This window comes from Triticum dicoccoides, chromosome 4A (genome assembly GCF_002162155.2).
Source record: "Triticum dicoccoides isolate Atlit2015 ecotype Zavitan chromosome 4A, WEW_v2.0, whole genome shotgun sequence".
Classification (NCBI taxonomy): Eukaryota; Viridiplantae; Streptophyta; class Magnoliopsida; order Poales; family Poaceae; genus Triticum; species Triticum dicoccoides.
The window spans coordinates 184921856-184936562 of NC_041386.1; the positions used below are offsets into that span (position 1 = coordinate 184921856).

General features: G+C 54.7%; 2 protein-coding genes across 2 annotated transcripts; one reads left to right on the forward strand and one right to left on the reverse strand.

Moving 5' to 3' along the window:
• The first annotated feature begins 493 nt into the window (after nucleotides 1-493).
• On the forward strand, nucleotides 494-2687 carry LOC119285604 (vicilin-like seed storage protein At2g28490). Its single transcript, XM_037564927.1, has 5 exons — nucleotides 494-899; nucleotides 1001-1182; nucleotides 1306-1386; nucleotides 1492-1917; nucleotides 2022-2687. Exons 1-5 carry the CDS (start codon nucleotides 494-496, stop codon nucleotides 2454-2456), a joined length of 1530 nt encoding a protein of 509 aa, XP_037420824.1. The 3' UTR covers nucleotides 2457-2687.
• Nucleotides 2688-7313: 4626 nt separating this feature from the next.
• LOC119285605 (pentatricopeptide repeat-containing protein At1g64580-like) lies at nucleotides 7314-9347 on the reverse strand. The gene has a single exon (XM_037564928.1). The coding sequence runs from the start codon at nucleotides 9227-9229 to the stop codon at nucleotides 7589-7591; it is 1641 nt and encodes a 546-aa protein (XP_037420825.1). The 5' UTR covers nucleotides 9230-9347; the 3' UTR covers nucleotides 7314-7588.
• Between the last annotated feature and the right edge of the window lie 5360 nt (nucleotides 9348-14707).

The window sequence follows — 14707 nt, forward strand, 5'->3', positions numbered from 1 at the left end:
CATGCAGGCCCGAGGTATCCTCTGACCATCGGATCTTTAAATCCGACGGTTGGGAGCTTCCGAGCACCTGAGCTTTTTTATTTTTCTGAAACTGGAAAAAGATTTGCATGTGAGCTTATGTACTTCCGTAGCACCTAAACCTCTCACAACACCCACAAACGTTCGATCGGTCTTGAGCGGCGAGCGTACGTACACGCACTTATACTCGATCTTTCGTCGAGGCACGAGGCAAGAAAAGTCTTGGTGCCAAGCAATAGCACACTTGGAAAGCAGCCGGCCGGTCACCTGCGTCCTCATCCACGGGCGCGCTACGTGTAGCACATGAGGCTGCCCATGCACGACGACACGTGGAGCTTACTCCCCCTCCACCCGTCGATCGCCCCTTTAACAGCACCTCGCCACCGTCTCTCTCACAGTCACATAGTCAGTCACACCCAGTACGGCTCGCATCGAGAAACCATACTGCAAGCCGAGAAATCGTGCAAGCTAGCGGATGATGCGTCGCGGGGTTGCCGGCATGGCGCTGCTGCTCGTGCTGCTTCTCCTCCTCTCGGGGTGGTCGGCGATGGGGACTCCGCGTTCACGCGAGAGATGGGAGGAGGGGGAGGGGGAGTGGCGGCCGGAGGAAGAGGCCAAGGGCGGCGGCGGGAGTGGCGGGACTGGGAAAGGCCTGTTCTTGCTGGACAAGGTGGAGAAGGTGGTGGAGTCGGAAGGTGGGAGTGTGCACGTCGTGCGCGGGCTGCCCGTGCCGGAAGCACCGTGGCAGCACGGCGGGTGGTCCGCCGAGTGCGGAGCTTGCCGGGAGGGGCTCATGCACATCGGCTTCATAACCATGGAGCCCAAGACGCTGTTCGTGCCGCAGTACATCGACTCCAACCTCATCCTCTTCGTGCAGCGAGGTGCATACCGATCCAACCACTGCTCACCATTCTTGTTTTTTTTTTGCGAAAATCAACCCACACCCGTTTATATGTTTTTATTATGAATTCTATCTGAGCAGGGGATGTGAAGGTTGGATGGATCCACAAGGGCGGTCTCGTGGAGAAGCAGCTCAAGATGGGCGACGTCCTACAGATCGACGCCGGCTCCATCTTCTACATGGTCAACACAGGCAAAGGCCAGAGGCTGCACATCATATGCAGTATCGACGCCTCGGATAGCGCAGGCTTCGCACCTTATCAGGTCATGCGTATGCCCTGTTTGTTCTGCATCTGCAATCATTTAACTAATGAGATCTAGCCCTTGTTGATTATTTACATCTTGACCAGACTACCGAATTACTGACGAATTGACGATACGATGCAGTCCTTCTATCTTGGTGGGGGAGGGAAACAGACCTCAGTGCTGGCCGGATTCGAGCCAAAGATTCTTGTCACCGCTCTCAACGTGAGCTAGCTAAATTCGTCTCAACATTTCACATTAATTTAAGTTCAGTAGCAAATTCACACGCATGGCACCAGGATTATTTTGTTTCTCATGTCTCGTGTTCAGACCACTTACGACGAACTGGGAAGAATCTTACCCGTGCGAACCGGTGGAACCGGGGGCCCTTTCGTGTCCTACACAACGGAGTCCGGGAGCGGTGGCAAAGAGCATGGACAGGGAGGCGAGCGTGATGTGGGGGAAAATGGAAGGGAGAGCGAGCCATGGAGACCAGTGGGGAGAGGCGACGACGACGAACCCGGTAGCGGGCAATCCACTTGGACTTGGTCGTGGAGGAAACTGATGAGCAGGTTCATCGGAGGGGAGCTGAACAAGAAGTCGGACAAGACTCTGCGCGCGCCGGAGCCTTACAACCTGTTCGACCACGAGCCCAGCTTCCGGAACACCTACGGCTGGAGCATCTCCGTCGACAAGCACGACTACGAGCCCTTGGACCACTCCGACATCGGCGTCTATCTCGTCGACCTCACCGCCGTACGTTTTTGCTCTTCTGAACCATCCATCAGAGCGGTAAAGATTTCAGACCACTGCGGCGAAGCTGATCAATGCTGCGTGTGGGTGTGGCCTGGAATGTGCAGGGCTCGATGATGGCGCCACACGTGAACCCGAGGGCGACGGAGTACGGCGTGGTGCTCGCCGGGGAAGGCGTCATCCAGGTGGTCTTCCCCAACGGGTCGCTTGCGATGAGCGCGGAGGTGCGTGCCGGCGACGTGTTCTGGATCCCACGCCACCTCCCGTTCGTCCAGGTGGCGTCGCGGGGCGGGCCGTTCGTGTTCTTCGGGTTCACCACGTCGGCGCGGCGGAACAAGCCGCAGTTCCTGACCGGCCCCACCTCTGTCCTCCGCATGATGCTCGGGCCGGAGCTCGCGGCCGGGTTGGGCGTCCCTCAGAAGGAATTGAGGAAGGTGGTGGAGGCCCAGACGGTGGCGGTGATCGAGCCGCCGTTGCCGGAGAAGGAGAAGGGGCGGAAGGAGAGGGAACCGTTTGTTATGAAGCAAGTGGCGAGGGAGTGAGCGCACGCGGCTAGCCATCTGCTTAATGCTTTATTTAGCAGATGATCGATCTTACATGTGTTCTTCTGGTCGAAACTTCTGTACATCATGCGCGTGTTTGCGCCGTCTGTTTCCGTGTTTGTGTCGCTAGTGTGTGTTGTGTTCTAGTACGTGTTTGTTCATGTGAGTTCTGGTGTCGTCAATAAATAAAGATGCATGTCAAATTCAGCTGTGGGCTAGACTGTTCGTTCACGTGTGTGGCGTGAGCAGGAGACACCTATACGTGTTGTGTGGGTGAACGTATGTGGTGAACGTATGAATTGCCCACACGTGTGAGTACAGCTACTTCGTGTCACACATCCAACAAGTAGTAATCATCTCTACCCCTACCTCGCGTGTGTGGCACGAAGCACACAGCTACTTCGTGTCACACACATCCAACAAGTAGTACTCATCTCTACCCCTACCTCGCGTGTGTGGCACGAAGCACGCCGCTACGCGAGGTATTTGCGTGTGTGGCACGCAGCTACGCACGCGAGGTAGCTGCGAGGTATTTGCGTGTGTGGCACGCAGCTACGCGAGGTATCTGCCGGATGACGATTTAGTTGTCATTCAGGAATTGAACCATAGTAAGCTACGCGAGGTATCTGCCGGATGACGATTTAGTTGTCATTCGGGAATTGAACCATAGTTGCCGTGTGTGATTAACTACTTATCATATCTGGTTGCCATGTACGCGTAATTGCAGTTATCATCTAGCAACAAATTATAGTTGTCATGTGTGTTTACCTAGTTACTACATACGCGTAACTGTAGTCGTTATACAACAATGTACGAGTCAAACAGTAGTTGCTATGTGTGTTTATCTAGTTGTCATATATAGTCTAATCATAGTTGTCATGTATGGTTAATCGCAGTTGCCATATGCGTTTATCTGGTTGCCACGTACGCACAACTGCAGTTGCCGTCTAACAACAAATCATAATTGTCATGTGTGTTTACCTAGTTGCCACATACGCGTAACTGTAGTCGCCGTACAACAATGTACGAATGTTGTGTGAGCGCAAAGCAGTTCGCCCACACGCGCATGCACTATGTGGTGGCCACGTGCTGCAAGGCGTGAGCAAACTCTCCAACACCCACACACCAGCCCCGTCATATATCGCACGTGAAAACTATCTCAGTGTCTATCAAGATTCGTGTAAACTTAACTAGACAGTGATCCACATGTGTGGACGAGTTACAAGATTACCATACATGTGGGTGTTAGTATTTTCAAAAAACAATACATAAATCTAATGAGTCTCTCTTATCCATCTAATTACAAGTTCTAAACAACGTACAACCTCGACACCGAATCATTCATCACTACTGGATGCTGATGCTCCTGTCCCAACCGATACGAAAGTAAGAGCATCTCCAGCCGCGCCTTAGAAAGGCTTTTTAAACCTTTTTTCACGCGGCGCAGAAAAATCGGCTCAGTCGCGTTTCCAGGAGCTCGATTTTCGCTGACCTGAGCCGAATTTAGCGCCGGCGGACACAGGTCGAACTCGGCGCGTTGGGGGGCGCTCGGGGGCGCCGGGGCGAGCGGTTTTGACGCGAACGAGCCGCAGGCCTGCCGCATCAGCGACATCGCGTGTCTTCTTTCCCAAACGCCTCGGTTTCCCGTGGGGAATCAATGGCAAGGCTGCCGCCGGTCAGCCTTACCATTGATTCCTCACGGGCGGCGCGCCGACGCCTCCTCTCCCTCACACGCGTACACACGGGGCGGCGCCGCTATATAAGCCGGTGGCCTCCCTCGCCTCTGGCCACACCAGCCACACCAGCCCTAGCCCGCCCTCTATCTCTCCCGAGCGCCGCCGCCGAGCCCTCCCTCTCCCGATGGCCGAGCGATTTCCCCGAGATGAAGCCGCGGCCACCGCTCGCTCCGCGAACAGGAGTCTTGGCTCCTGTTCCAGGTGAACATCCCGGCGCCGCCGGACATGCGCGTCGGGCCAACGGGGTGAAGACTCAGCAACGGGGGAGTGCCCATTCCCCCGTTGCCCAACGCCGTGGCGAAACGGGGCTACTTCGCCGACGAGGTCGACGTCGTGCGTGCCTCCCTCACCGACGCCCAGCTCGCCCTCCCCGAGTATGCCACCGACAACATAGCGGCGTGGACGGCGTACTTCCAGCGCCGGCAGCAGCAGAGGATGGCGTCCAACAACGGTGCGCCGGTGGTGGCCGGACCGAAGAACGGCGACGGACGCCACCTGTGGTGGGGTGTCCCCGGCCGCACCCTCGAGGGCGTTCTGATGTACCTCGAGGGCGGCAACGACCCGCCGTTGGCATACCCCCCGGCGAGGGCGGCCGCCACGGCCACGGCTCACCACTGACGCGACGGGCAATGGTTTCCCAGGAGGTAAGGCGCCTCCTCTTCTTCCTCCTCCTCCCGCTCTTCCTCACACTCATCCGGCGCTGCTCGGCGTCAAGGCCGAGCCCGCGGCAGAGACGCCGCTCGGCCGGCGCACTCGCAGCGCCGGCGTCATCATCAATGAGGGCGGTCGGCCCACCCCCTCGTCGGCTCCTCAGCGCTTCGTCAAGCCCAAGACGGAGCCGGGCCTGGCGCCGATGAAGACGGATCCGGGCCTCCCACGGTGAAGATGGAGCACGGCGGCGACGTTGAGCTCGACGACGACGCGGCCCTAGAATGGGCGCGCGCGGACTCCCTGAAGATGGCGAGGGAGCGCCAGTGCGCCGCCCTACGATGATTCGCGCAGCGCCGCCGGGGCCGCGACGAAGGAGGAATCGTCGTCATCGAGGACAGCGACGACACCGCCGTGCCGCCGCCACGAGCCCGCATAGGCGACGCCGGTCAAGGGTCCACCAGGGACGGCCACGTCAAGGAGGAGAAGCCGGACGACGACGACGGCGGCGGCGACGGCGGCTACTCCGCTTTTAGCCAGTTCTTTTTTTAATTATATATATTGTGTAATAAAAACCCGCATTTTTAATGTAATATATGTCGAACTTTGCCGAACTTTGAACTTTGCTATATTTTTTAATTTTTTTGAACGCGCCTGGGGACGGCTTTGGGGCCGACGGCTGGGGACCAACTCGGCCCCAGGCCGATTTTTTGCGCCGGCTCACCCCCAGCGGGCGATTTTAGGCGCCCCCTGGGGGGCCAACGGCTGGAGATGCTCTAAGTGCACTCAAACTGTCCGGAGTACGACGAAAACCATCCAATGTGATTCTGTATCGGTTCGCTGTGTGGTGCGGACTCGTTTTTTCCGCAAATCGAAGATAAAAATGAGGGAGATTTGTGGGAGTCCGGACTGATCCCAAGCCCGCTTTGGACCTCCCTGACCTACCAGAAACCACTCTTTCCTCCTGCGTGTTATCGACATGCGCCGCTTCAGAGGGTCAGCGCTCGCATTCATGCCCGGCCAACGCTCACCGCACCGGCATCGACCGGGAGAGCCGCCCGCGCTTCTTCCCACTGCCGACGACTGTCGCACGTTCAAACAACACATTGGCCGTCCTTCCGCCTGCCGCCTGCATTGATGTCATGCGGTTACCGAGGTGTCTCCTCCGGCGCCATCCACCGATGTTATATAAACCGCTGCCTCGGTGCTTCGGTCATAGCCAGTCATCCATCTCCACACCACTCCTCATGGATCCCTCCACCACCAAAACTCTCTGGGACGGGTTGACATCGGAGCAGAAGAAGGCCATGAGCGCCATTGCTGCGGACTGGCAAGCCGGCAGGCAGCTGGAGGACGTGCAAATGGAGAACGACTTCGACGACGAGCCAACGCCACCCTCCTCTACATTCGCGACACCCTTCTTTGATCCACCCTTGCCGGTGCATTGCATCATGACCATCGGTGAGTCCCGTGCCCATTATATGGACACGGTGCGGGAGGTGCAGTTCCGACAGACGCAGGCTGACGCCAACTACAACCACAACCTCCTCCAGGAGCATCTGCAGGTGAAGGAGCAGGTCACCGCCGGCAGGACAGTCGCGCCGGACGCGGACCTGACGGAGCAGGAGGCGCTGCTCGAGTACCACCGCTCCGCCCGCAAGATCCGTCTAGCCCGCTGGCGGTACCGACAATGGGTTGCGGAGGTGGCGGCCGCTGGCAAGGAGTGTGAAGACGAGGCGGGCGAGGCATTGTTCGGCGAGGCCGACAAGGAGGAAATCACCGAGGCTGCGCCCGGGCGCCACGACCACAAAGAGCCGGCACGTCCTCGGGCGCTGCTGGCAGCGAGAAAGAGTAGTGCATGGTAGGTCGCCATCACTCGTGTCCCAGGAAGGCCACCGCTCCTCCCCTCCCGTCGACGCCAAGCTTAATGGGTTGAGCATCTTCGGCTGATTACTCGCTTGGCGACAACGTGGAGACGGATAGCTTCAGTTCCCAGGACTCCTGAGGCGGAGGTTACGGAGATGGGGCTGGAGAGCGACGAGGCGGGACTGAAGACGGTGAAGCTTCAGTTCTTGGGGTTGATGGTCAAACACAGAAACCGGATGCCGACAATCATTTAGGTTAGGTATAAACTATACTTCAGAGCCCGCCTAACAGGCTAGCACCATTTAAATGTATACGTAATGAAATCCGTCATGTTTATATGAAATTCGGCCGTGTTTGAACGAATTTCGTTCAGTTGATTCTAATTATTATATGAAAATATACGCGGCTACGGTTGGATGACTACCTCTCGCATCCGTGTCCGTGAATTGGTCCCCCTTCTTTACGGACAAACGCAGAAGAATTTTTGCGGGTTGGCGTTGAAGATGCCCTAATCTCAGTTCTACCGCCTTTCTGTGAAACAACATTGAAATTGCCGGTGCAGTGATGCCACAATCTCTTTCACGAGAACCCATGAGGCATTTGCACATCAGAATCAAATCATTGTCTTCGGCATCCAATGGAAAGCCTCCAAGAAGAAGGTATTTGTGGGGAGACTTGCCTGCTCCCCCAACATGCTCCCATCCCGTGCTCCCGCATACGTGGCATGATTTGATTGAAACAAAATAAGGCCCGGCCCCATCCCTTAAAATCAGGGGAGAAGATAATTAGATTAGAAAAAAAACAGCCGTAAAATAAAATGGGAACACGGATGGAAGCATGAGGAGGGAGCGGTCAAGCCAGATCCAGTACACTCCTCTCTCACTATGGGACACACAACTGCGCCGGCGATTCCCACGCCTCTTCCTTCTTCTGATCCCGCGCCAGCGCCTCCTTGACGTGACGCTTCAGCGACACCACGACGCCCCGCTTCACCGCAGCGCCGTACACGGCCATGGCGTCGGGCCACCTCCCCTGCCGGCTGAGCTCTTCGAGCAGCGCGTCGAACGCGTTCCGGCCGGGCACGAAGTCCTTCGTGATCACCGCGGCCAGCACCCGGAGAGCGTCGTGCGTCCTGCTGCGGTCGCACAGCGCGCGCACCACGTCCGTGTACGCGCGCTTCCGCAGCGCATACCCCTTGCGCACCATGTCGTCCAATATGGCCACGGCTGCGTCCACCTCGCCGCCGCGCGCCAGTGCCTGCGCCATCAGGCAGTACGTGTACGACACCGGCTCGTGCCCGGCCGCCACCACCTTGCCGAACACCTCCTTGGCGTCCTTCAGGACCGAGATGTCCGCCGCACATTGCCGGCATAGGCCCCGGGCCAGCGTGTCCAGTGCTCGGCTGTCCGCCTCGAACCCGGCGTGCTCCATGCGTTTGAAAGTCTTCCACGCTGCGGAGATCTCGCCTGCCCGCAGCAGCGCCGGCAGCACAATGCTGAAGCTGATCTTGTCCGGCGGGCAGTCATCGTTGTCGCACATCTCCATGAGCAGGTCATACGCTTTCAGCAGGTTCCCCTCCTTGCAGTGGCCGTTGAGCAGCGCATTGTAGGTGAATATCGTGGGCGAGAGGCCCATCCGGATGGCATCTTCGAAGATGGCCATGGCGTCCTCCGTCCGGCCTACCTTGCAGAACCCGTCCAGCACAATGGTGAAGGTGTAGATGTCCGCCGTCTGCTTGGGCGAGTCCTTGAGCTTGTTGAGGAGGTCCCGCGCCTCCTCGAGGCGGCCGACGTAGCAGAGCCCGCCGATGAGGCTGTTGTACGTGCGGATGGTGGGCTCGCTCCCGACGGCACGCATGGTGTCGAACACCTCCATGGCCCTGGTGACGCGTCCACGTTTGCAGAGGCAGCCCACGACGGCGGAGAAGGCGGCGACGCTGGGGAGGTGACCGCGAGCCACCATCTCGTCAAGCGTCTCCTTTGCCTCGTCGGGCGCGCCCTTCCTGCAGAAGCACTGCACGGCGATGGCGAAAGAGTGGGCGTCCGGGGCAACGACGCCGTTGGGCTCGAGCGCCCTGAAGAGCGCGACCGCGGAGTCGTAGTCCTCGCCCCTCGCGAGCGCGGAGATGATGTCGTTGTAGTCGGAGATGGTGAGCGCCGCGTCGTCGCGCTGCAGGAGGTCGAGCACCTTCACCCGCTCCTCCATGGGGAGGCTCATGATCCGCCTCGCGCAGTCACGCGCCCGGAGCTGAGCCTGAGAGCTCCTCCTCCCGCCGCCGCTGCCGTCACCCAATTCTGCAGAGCCCGACTCTAGAACTTTGGCTGACGCGGGATGTTCTCTGAGGAGGCTGCCATTGCCGTCGGACTGGAGCGCGCCGAGGAGCTCCGCGTCGTGGTCGTCTTGCGGTGGCGCTCTGCAGAGGCAGACGAAGGGCGCCGCGGTTCGAGGGGCCAAGGAGAGGACACCATGGCAGCTGGAGGACGGCGGGGAGAGCGGGAGGGAGGAGTGGTAGAGAGACGCCATGGCCGTGGGCGCGGGAGCGGGGCCGCGGGGGGTAAGATCGAGGAGATGGATGGGGTTTGAAGGCGAGAGGATGAGAGGCTCTCGTGCAACGCAACTACGCAAGCGCCACGCCCACGCGGAAGGGACTGCGCGACCTACAAAACCCAATCGGGCATCTCATTTTCGCCGCGAGGCCCTATTAATGGCACTGTAATTTTGAACAGATCTCGATTTTACTGAAACGAGGAGCGAGGGTCAGGCCGCTCCGCAAAATTGTATTGCACGCCGCTCCGCTCTCGAATATCAGATCCGCAGAGCTGATGTGTTCCACACCGCTCCGCACGCTCCGGCCGTGTTTTGGAGCTGGAGTGTTGTCGAATAGGCTCTACTCAATGTTAGGATGTCGTACGTGTCAGGGCATCACAATGGGAACGCTTACATAGGCGCTAGGGATTAAAATCCCAGCTATTTTCACGGCACCAACCAAATTCCTGGGCGCCCGATGCCACACCTGGAGCCGGACGCTTAGGCGATTTGTGTCATGGAATAAGCGCCTGGTTGGGCACTTACGCGTTGCAAGCTAGCCTTCTGTATAGGCGCTTAGTTTGGTGGCAGTAGTTAAGCGCCCAGTTAAGGCCCCTCCCAATGCTTCACTTTGTACAGGTGCTAAGCCTTTCACGTAGGCAAAATTTTTGATGTGACAAGTTATTTAAGAGGAGAGAGATGAGTGTGGTGACCCCAGAAAGAACCAGCTAAGCGCATGAACCTAGGCAAAACATTTAAAAGAAATGAGCCCATCAATACATGAAGAACTTTAGTTGCTAAATCATTAAATGAAGCAAGCTTAGCAACCATAAGCTAAGCACCTATGCATTGGAAAGTATAGTTGCTAAGCTATTTAATGTGCTCAGCACCTCATCTAAGCACCCATGCATTAGCAGCAGCATAAGAGTCTTGGCATTGGACATGCCCTCAGCTGGCCGCTCGATCAGCTCCTGAATCTCTTGGCACGCTCTCTATTTGGTGATTGTGCCATCCCACGACCCCAGCAATGTGGCGCTAGAGCTAGTACTGCACTCCCATATGCTTGGACATGCACACAGACACAACTTGTGGCTCAAGATCTTTATTCCATGCGAGGGAAACAACGAAACGGGCTAACTAAAGCTCCAGTTCATGGTTTATTTTTTGGTTTTGAGACAAGTTTCAGGGTTTACCTGACATCACATTGGACATAGGGATGACAATTTTATCCATGGATCTGGATATCTGGCCCGGTTAGGCAAGGGTATGGAGCACATTTCTGCCCATGGGTCCATGGATATGGATACCCACGAACAGCCGGGTTGGGCATGGTTATAGTTTGTGCTCCATGGATATCCAATGGATACCCGTATGACATGTGAGGTCATATGCTAGTGATAGTAGAAAGAGCGAATCAATGGGAAATGGCAGGAAATATGCAACTTGTGCCATGAGCTATATGCTACAGAATCAACCTCTGGTATGTCACACTCAAGGACTCATCGTATTACTTGTTACCTACTTATGCATGTAGCTTATGTTGTCATTTGTGAGTGAATGATGATGAGTTGATTTGATATTTGGGAAGGTTTCATGCTGACTTTTCTATGCCCATGGAACTCCATGGGTATGTGGGTATCGAACGGGTTTGGGCATGGGCACAAGTTATGCCCATGAATAATTTGGTGGATGGGCAGAGGGTAGGAATATGGGTCATGGGTTGGATTTGGACCAGCTCCACCCGCCCCAAACCCGACCCATTGCCATCCCTAACTGGACAACATACCAATGATCTTCTTTGACGAGAAAACAGCAGGGAAACCGCCTACAGTATCTTTTTCATTAAAGGAGAGAGCCCAACACCTTGCATGTCTACATATTTACAAGGAGGGTGAGGGGGCCCCAGCAGAACTGAAAAAGAAAGTATCTGAAGGCATAGAGAAAATACAAAAGAAGGGAGTAAAATGCATCTCCGATCCTTGAACTTGCAGGCCATGTCTATAACAGTCCTCGTACTCCCATAATGCCTCATTACAGTCCCTGTACTCGATAATACGGACCACGTACGGTCCTGGCGACGCGCAGCCGGTACACCGCGGGACACGTCAGCACTCAGCAGCGAGGCCCGTCGCTCCGCACGTTCAGCGGACAATTTTGCCATACGGACCCTGAGTGTTTCTTCATTGCAGATCAAGCCCCGCATCCTTCCTCGTTGCAGTTCAGCACTTCGGGCGTACCCTTTTCTTTCTTTCGACCCACGCACGGGCGATTAGGGCGGCTACGGTGGCCGGTGATCGCCGTCATCGGAGGACCTATTAGAGACGTACATTGAGGGATCGTGTGTTGGGGGCGACCACATCACGTCGCCGCTGTGTGAGAGGCAACGATGGCGCCCATGCGGCGGCACGAACAGGGGCACGTTCCCGAGTACGGTGAGTTCCATTCCGGCCATAGGCTTGGGAATTTTCAGTCTAAGAATCTCAATTATGTTACTTTACAATGTATCTCTTGTCTGCTATACGTTTTCAATTGATTTGGTTCCAATTAGTTTCGGTTTAGTCAAAATTGTATCTTTGATCGGATGAAGTGAACATGTCTTTTTCTCTGAATTTTTTTTCAACACAACACACTGATCATTTCACTGCGGAGTTTGTTCATGGGGTTTTTTTCATGGGACACAGAGGCAATAAGTCATATGTGTTGAAAGAAAACGAGAGACAATCGATAGTATCGAAAACTGTCTATTGATGATGACAAGTTACATATTTATAGTCTCCGAAGAGACGCATTCGGAGGGACACGACGCTTACAAAAGTCGCGTCTATTTATATGACGGTCAGGATAAGTGGAGATTTAATCCTTAATTAACTTGTTTGTGACGCCCCCGATTCAATCGTACACTAATCATGCACGCAAACGTGTACGATCAAGATCAGGGACTCACGGGATTAGGGGTGGATAAGTTGAATAGCCGTAGGGTACAATCAAAGACAATTGGATTGGTCGAGAACCAATTCCAGTAAAAAGAATGGCAGCTCAGCCGGAAAAGTAATTTATAAGGATCAATGATGATTGCGTGTATTCGCAAACATATTGAGTCAATAGACTCAAAATGGTAATGACAAGGAATGTCAATATGACTACGAGACTTATGGGATTATCCATAATGCAAGCAAGCAAGAATTTCAAGAGCCAAAGGCCCCAAAGGATTTTCGGAAGATCGAATATTATTTCGAAGACTTTTGTGAAACACATGAACAACTGGGGATGAGCGGATACTCGACAAGTGCGAGGATTTATTCGAAGGGGTATTCATGTGGCAAAGAACTTCTAGGCAGTAGGCACAAAGTATTCTCGGAACAATAGAGAAAACTTCGGGGTATCTTGTAATAACAAGATCAATGGGGGATGATCGTAAGAATGGCAAGTGTAAGTAGTTATCCATACGGATTTATCGGTGGTCAGGAATAGCCAAAGTGATGGGCACAAGTCTCGAGAGAACATCAGAGAGTATCTTCGGAATCTTCTGATGTAGCAGGCGATCCTCTGCAATAAGGGGCTCTTCGGGTGGATGCGATCACGAGATCCTAATCTTAGAGTTAGCAAATTCATTTAACCCGAATAGTAGAGAGATCGGAGTCCCAGAGTATAGACGAGGAATAAAAGATCCTAATACCACCCGATGGCGACGTGGGCCCGTAAGGCACACAGCCAAGTTAGTAAAAGTTTTTGCAATGTCTAGACTCGACTTCGGCCAAGGAGTGTGGAAGGGGGATTCCTACAGGCAGTCGGCTCTGATACCAACTTGTGACGCCCCCGATTCAATCGTACACTAATCATGCACGCAAACATGTACGATCAAGATCAGGGACTCACGGGAAGATATCACAACACAACTCTAAAACATAAATAAGTCATACAAGCATCATAATACAAGCCAGGGGCCTCGAGGGCTCGAATACAAGTGCTCGATCATAGACGAGTCAGCGGAAGCAACAATATCTGAGTACAGACATAAGTTAAACAAGTTTGCCTTAAGAAGGCTAGCACAAACTGGGATACAGATCGAAAGAGGCGCAGGCCTCCTACCTGGGATCCTCCTAACTACTCCTGGTCGTCGTCAGCGGCCTGCACGTAGTAGTAGGCACCTCCAGTGTAGTAGGAATCATCGCCGACGGTGGCGTCTGGCTCCTGGACTCCAGCATCTGGTTGCGACAACCAGATAGAAGTGAAAGGGGAAAAGAGGGAGAAAAGCAACCGTGAGTACTCATCCAAAGTACTCGCAAGCAAGGAGCTACACTACATATGCATGGGTATATGTGTAAAGGGCCATATCGGTGGACTGAACTGCAGAATGCCAGAATAAAAGGGGGATAGCTAATCCTGTCGAAGACTACGCTTCTGGCAGCCTCCGTCTTGCAGCATGTAGAAGAGAGTAGATTGAAGTCCTCCAAGTAGCATCTCCAAGTAGCATCTCCAAGTAGCATCTCCAAGTAACATCTCCAGTAGCATCGCATAGCATAATCCTACCCGGCGATCCTCTCCTCGTCGCCCTGTTAGAGAGCGATCACCGGGTTGTATCTGGCACTTGGAAGGGTGTGTTTCATTAAGTATCCGGTTCTAGTTGTCATAAGGTCGAGGTACAACTCCAAGTCGTCCTGTTACCAAAGATCACGGCTATTCGAATAGATTAACTTCCCTGCAGGGGTGCACCAACTTACCCAACACGCTTGATCCCATTTGGCCGGACACACTTTCCTGGGTCATGCCCGGCCGTGGAAGATCAACACGTCGCAACCCCACCTAGGCACAATAGAGAGGCCAGCACGCCGGTCTAAACCTAAGCGCACAGGGGTCTGGGCCCATCACCCATAGCACACCTGCACGTTGCGTACGCGGCCGAAAGCAGAACTAGCCCCCTTAATACAAGAGCAGGCTTACGTTCCAATCCGGCGCGCGCCACTCAGTCGCTGGCGTCACGAAGTGCTTCGGCTGATACCACGACGCCGGGACACCCATAACTACTCCCACGTAGTTGGTTAGTACGTATAGGCTCGTAGCCAACTCAGATCAAATACCAAGATCTCGTTAAGCGTGTTAAGTATCCGCGAACGTCGAACAGGGCCAGGCCCACCTCTCTCCTAGGCGGTCTCAACCTGCCCTGTCGCTCCGCCACAAAGATCCACTCGCGGGTGCTCCACCAGCCGACCCGACTTTAGTCTCCACATGTATCATGTAGAAAGTATATAGTATATACCCGTGATCACCTCCCGAGTGATCACGGCCCGATAGTATAGCACAGCAGACGGACAAGAATGTAGGGCCACAGATGAAAAATACTAGCATCCTATGCTAAGCATGTAGGATTGCGGGTAAGGTATCAATGACTGTAGCAACAATGACAGGCTATGCATCAGAATAGGATTAACGGAAAGCAGTAACATGCTACACTACTCTAATGCAAGCAGTATAGAG

What these genes read in the sequence shown, in the direction of transcription:
- LOC119285604 (XM_037564927.1), top strand. Translation starts at nt 494, where the DNA reads ATGATGCGTCGCGGGGTTGCCGGCATGGCGCTGCTGCTCGTGCTGCTT. An exon ending in CATCCTCTTCGTGCAGCGAG is followed by an intron (nt 900 to 1,000) that starts GTGCATACCGAT and finishes CTATCTGAGCAG; the next exon opens with GGGATGTGAAGGTTGGATGG. An exon ending in TTCTTGTCACCGCTCTCAAC is followed by an intron (nt 1,387 to 1,491) that starts GTGAGCTAGCTA and finishes TCTCGTGTTCAG; the next exon opens with ACCACTTACGACGAACTGGG.
- LOC119285605 (XM_037564928.1), bottom strand. Translation starts at nt 9,229, where the DNA reads ATGGCGTCTCTCTACCACTCCTCCCTCCCGCTCTCCCCGCCGTCCTCC.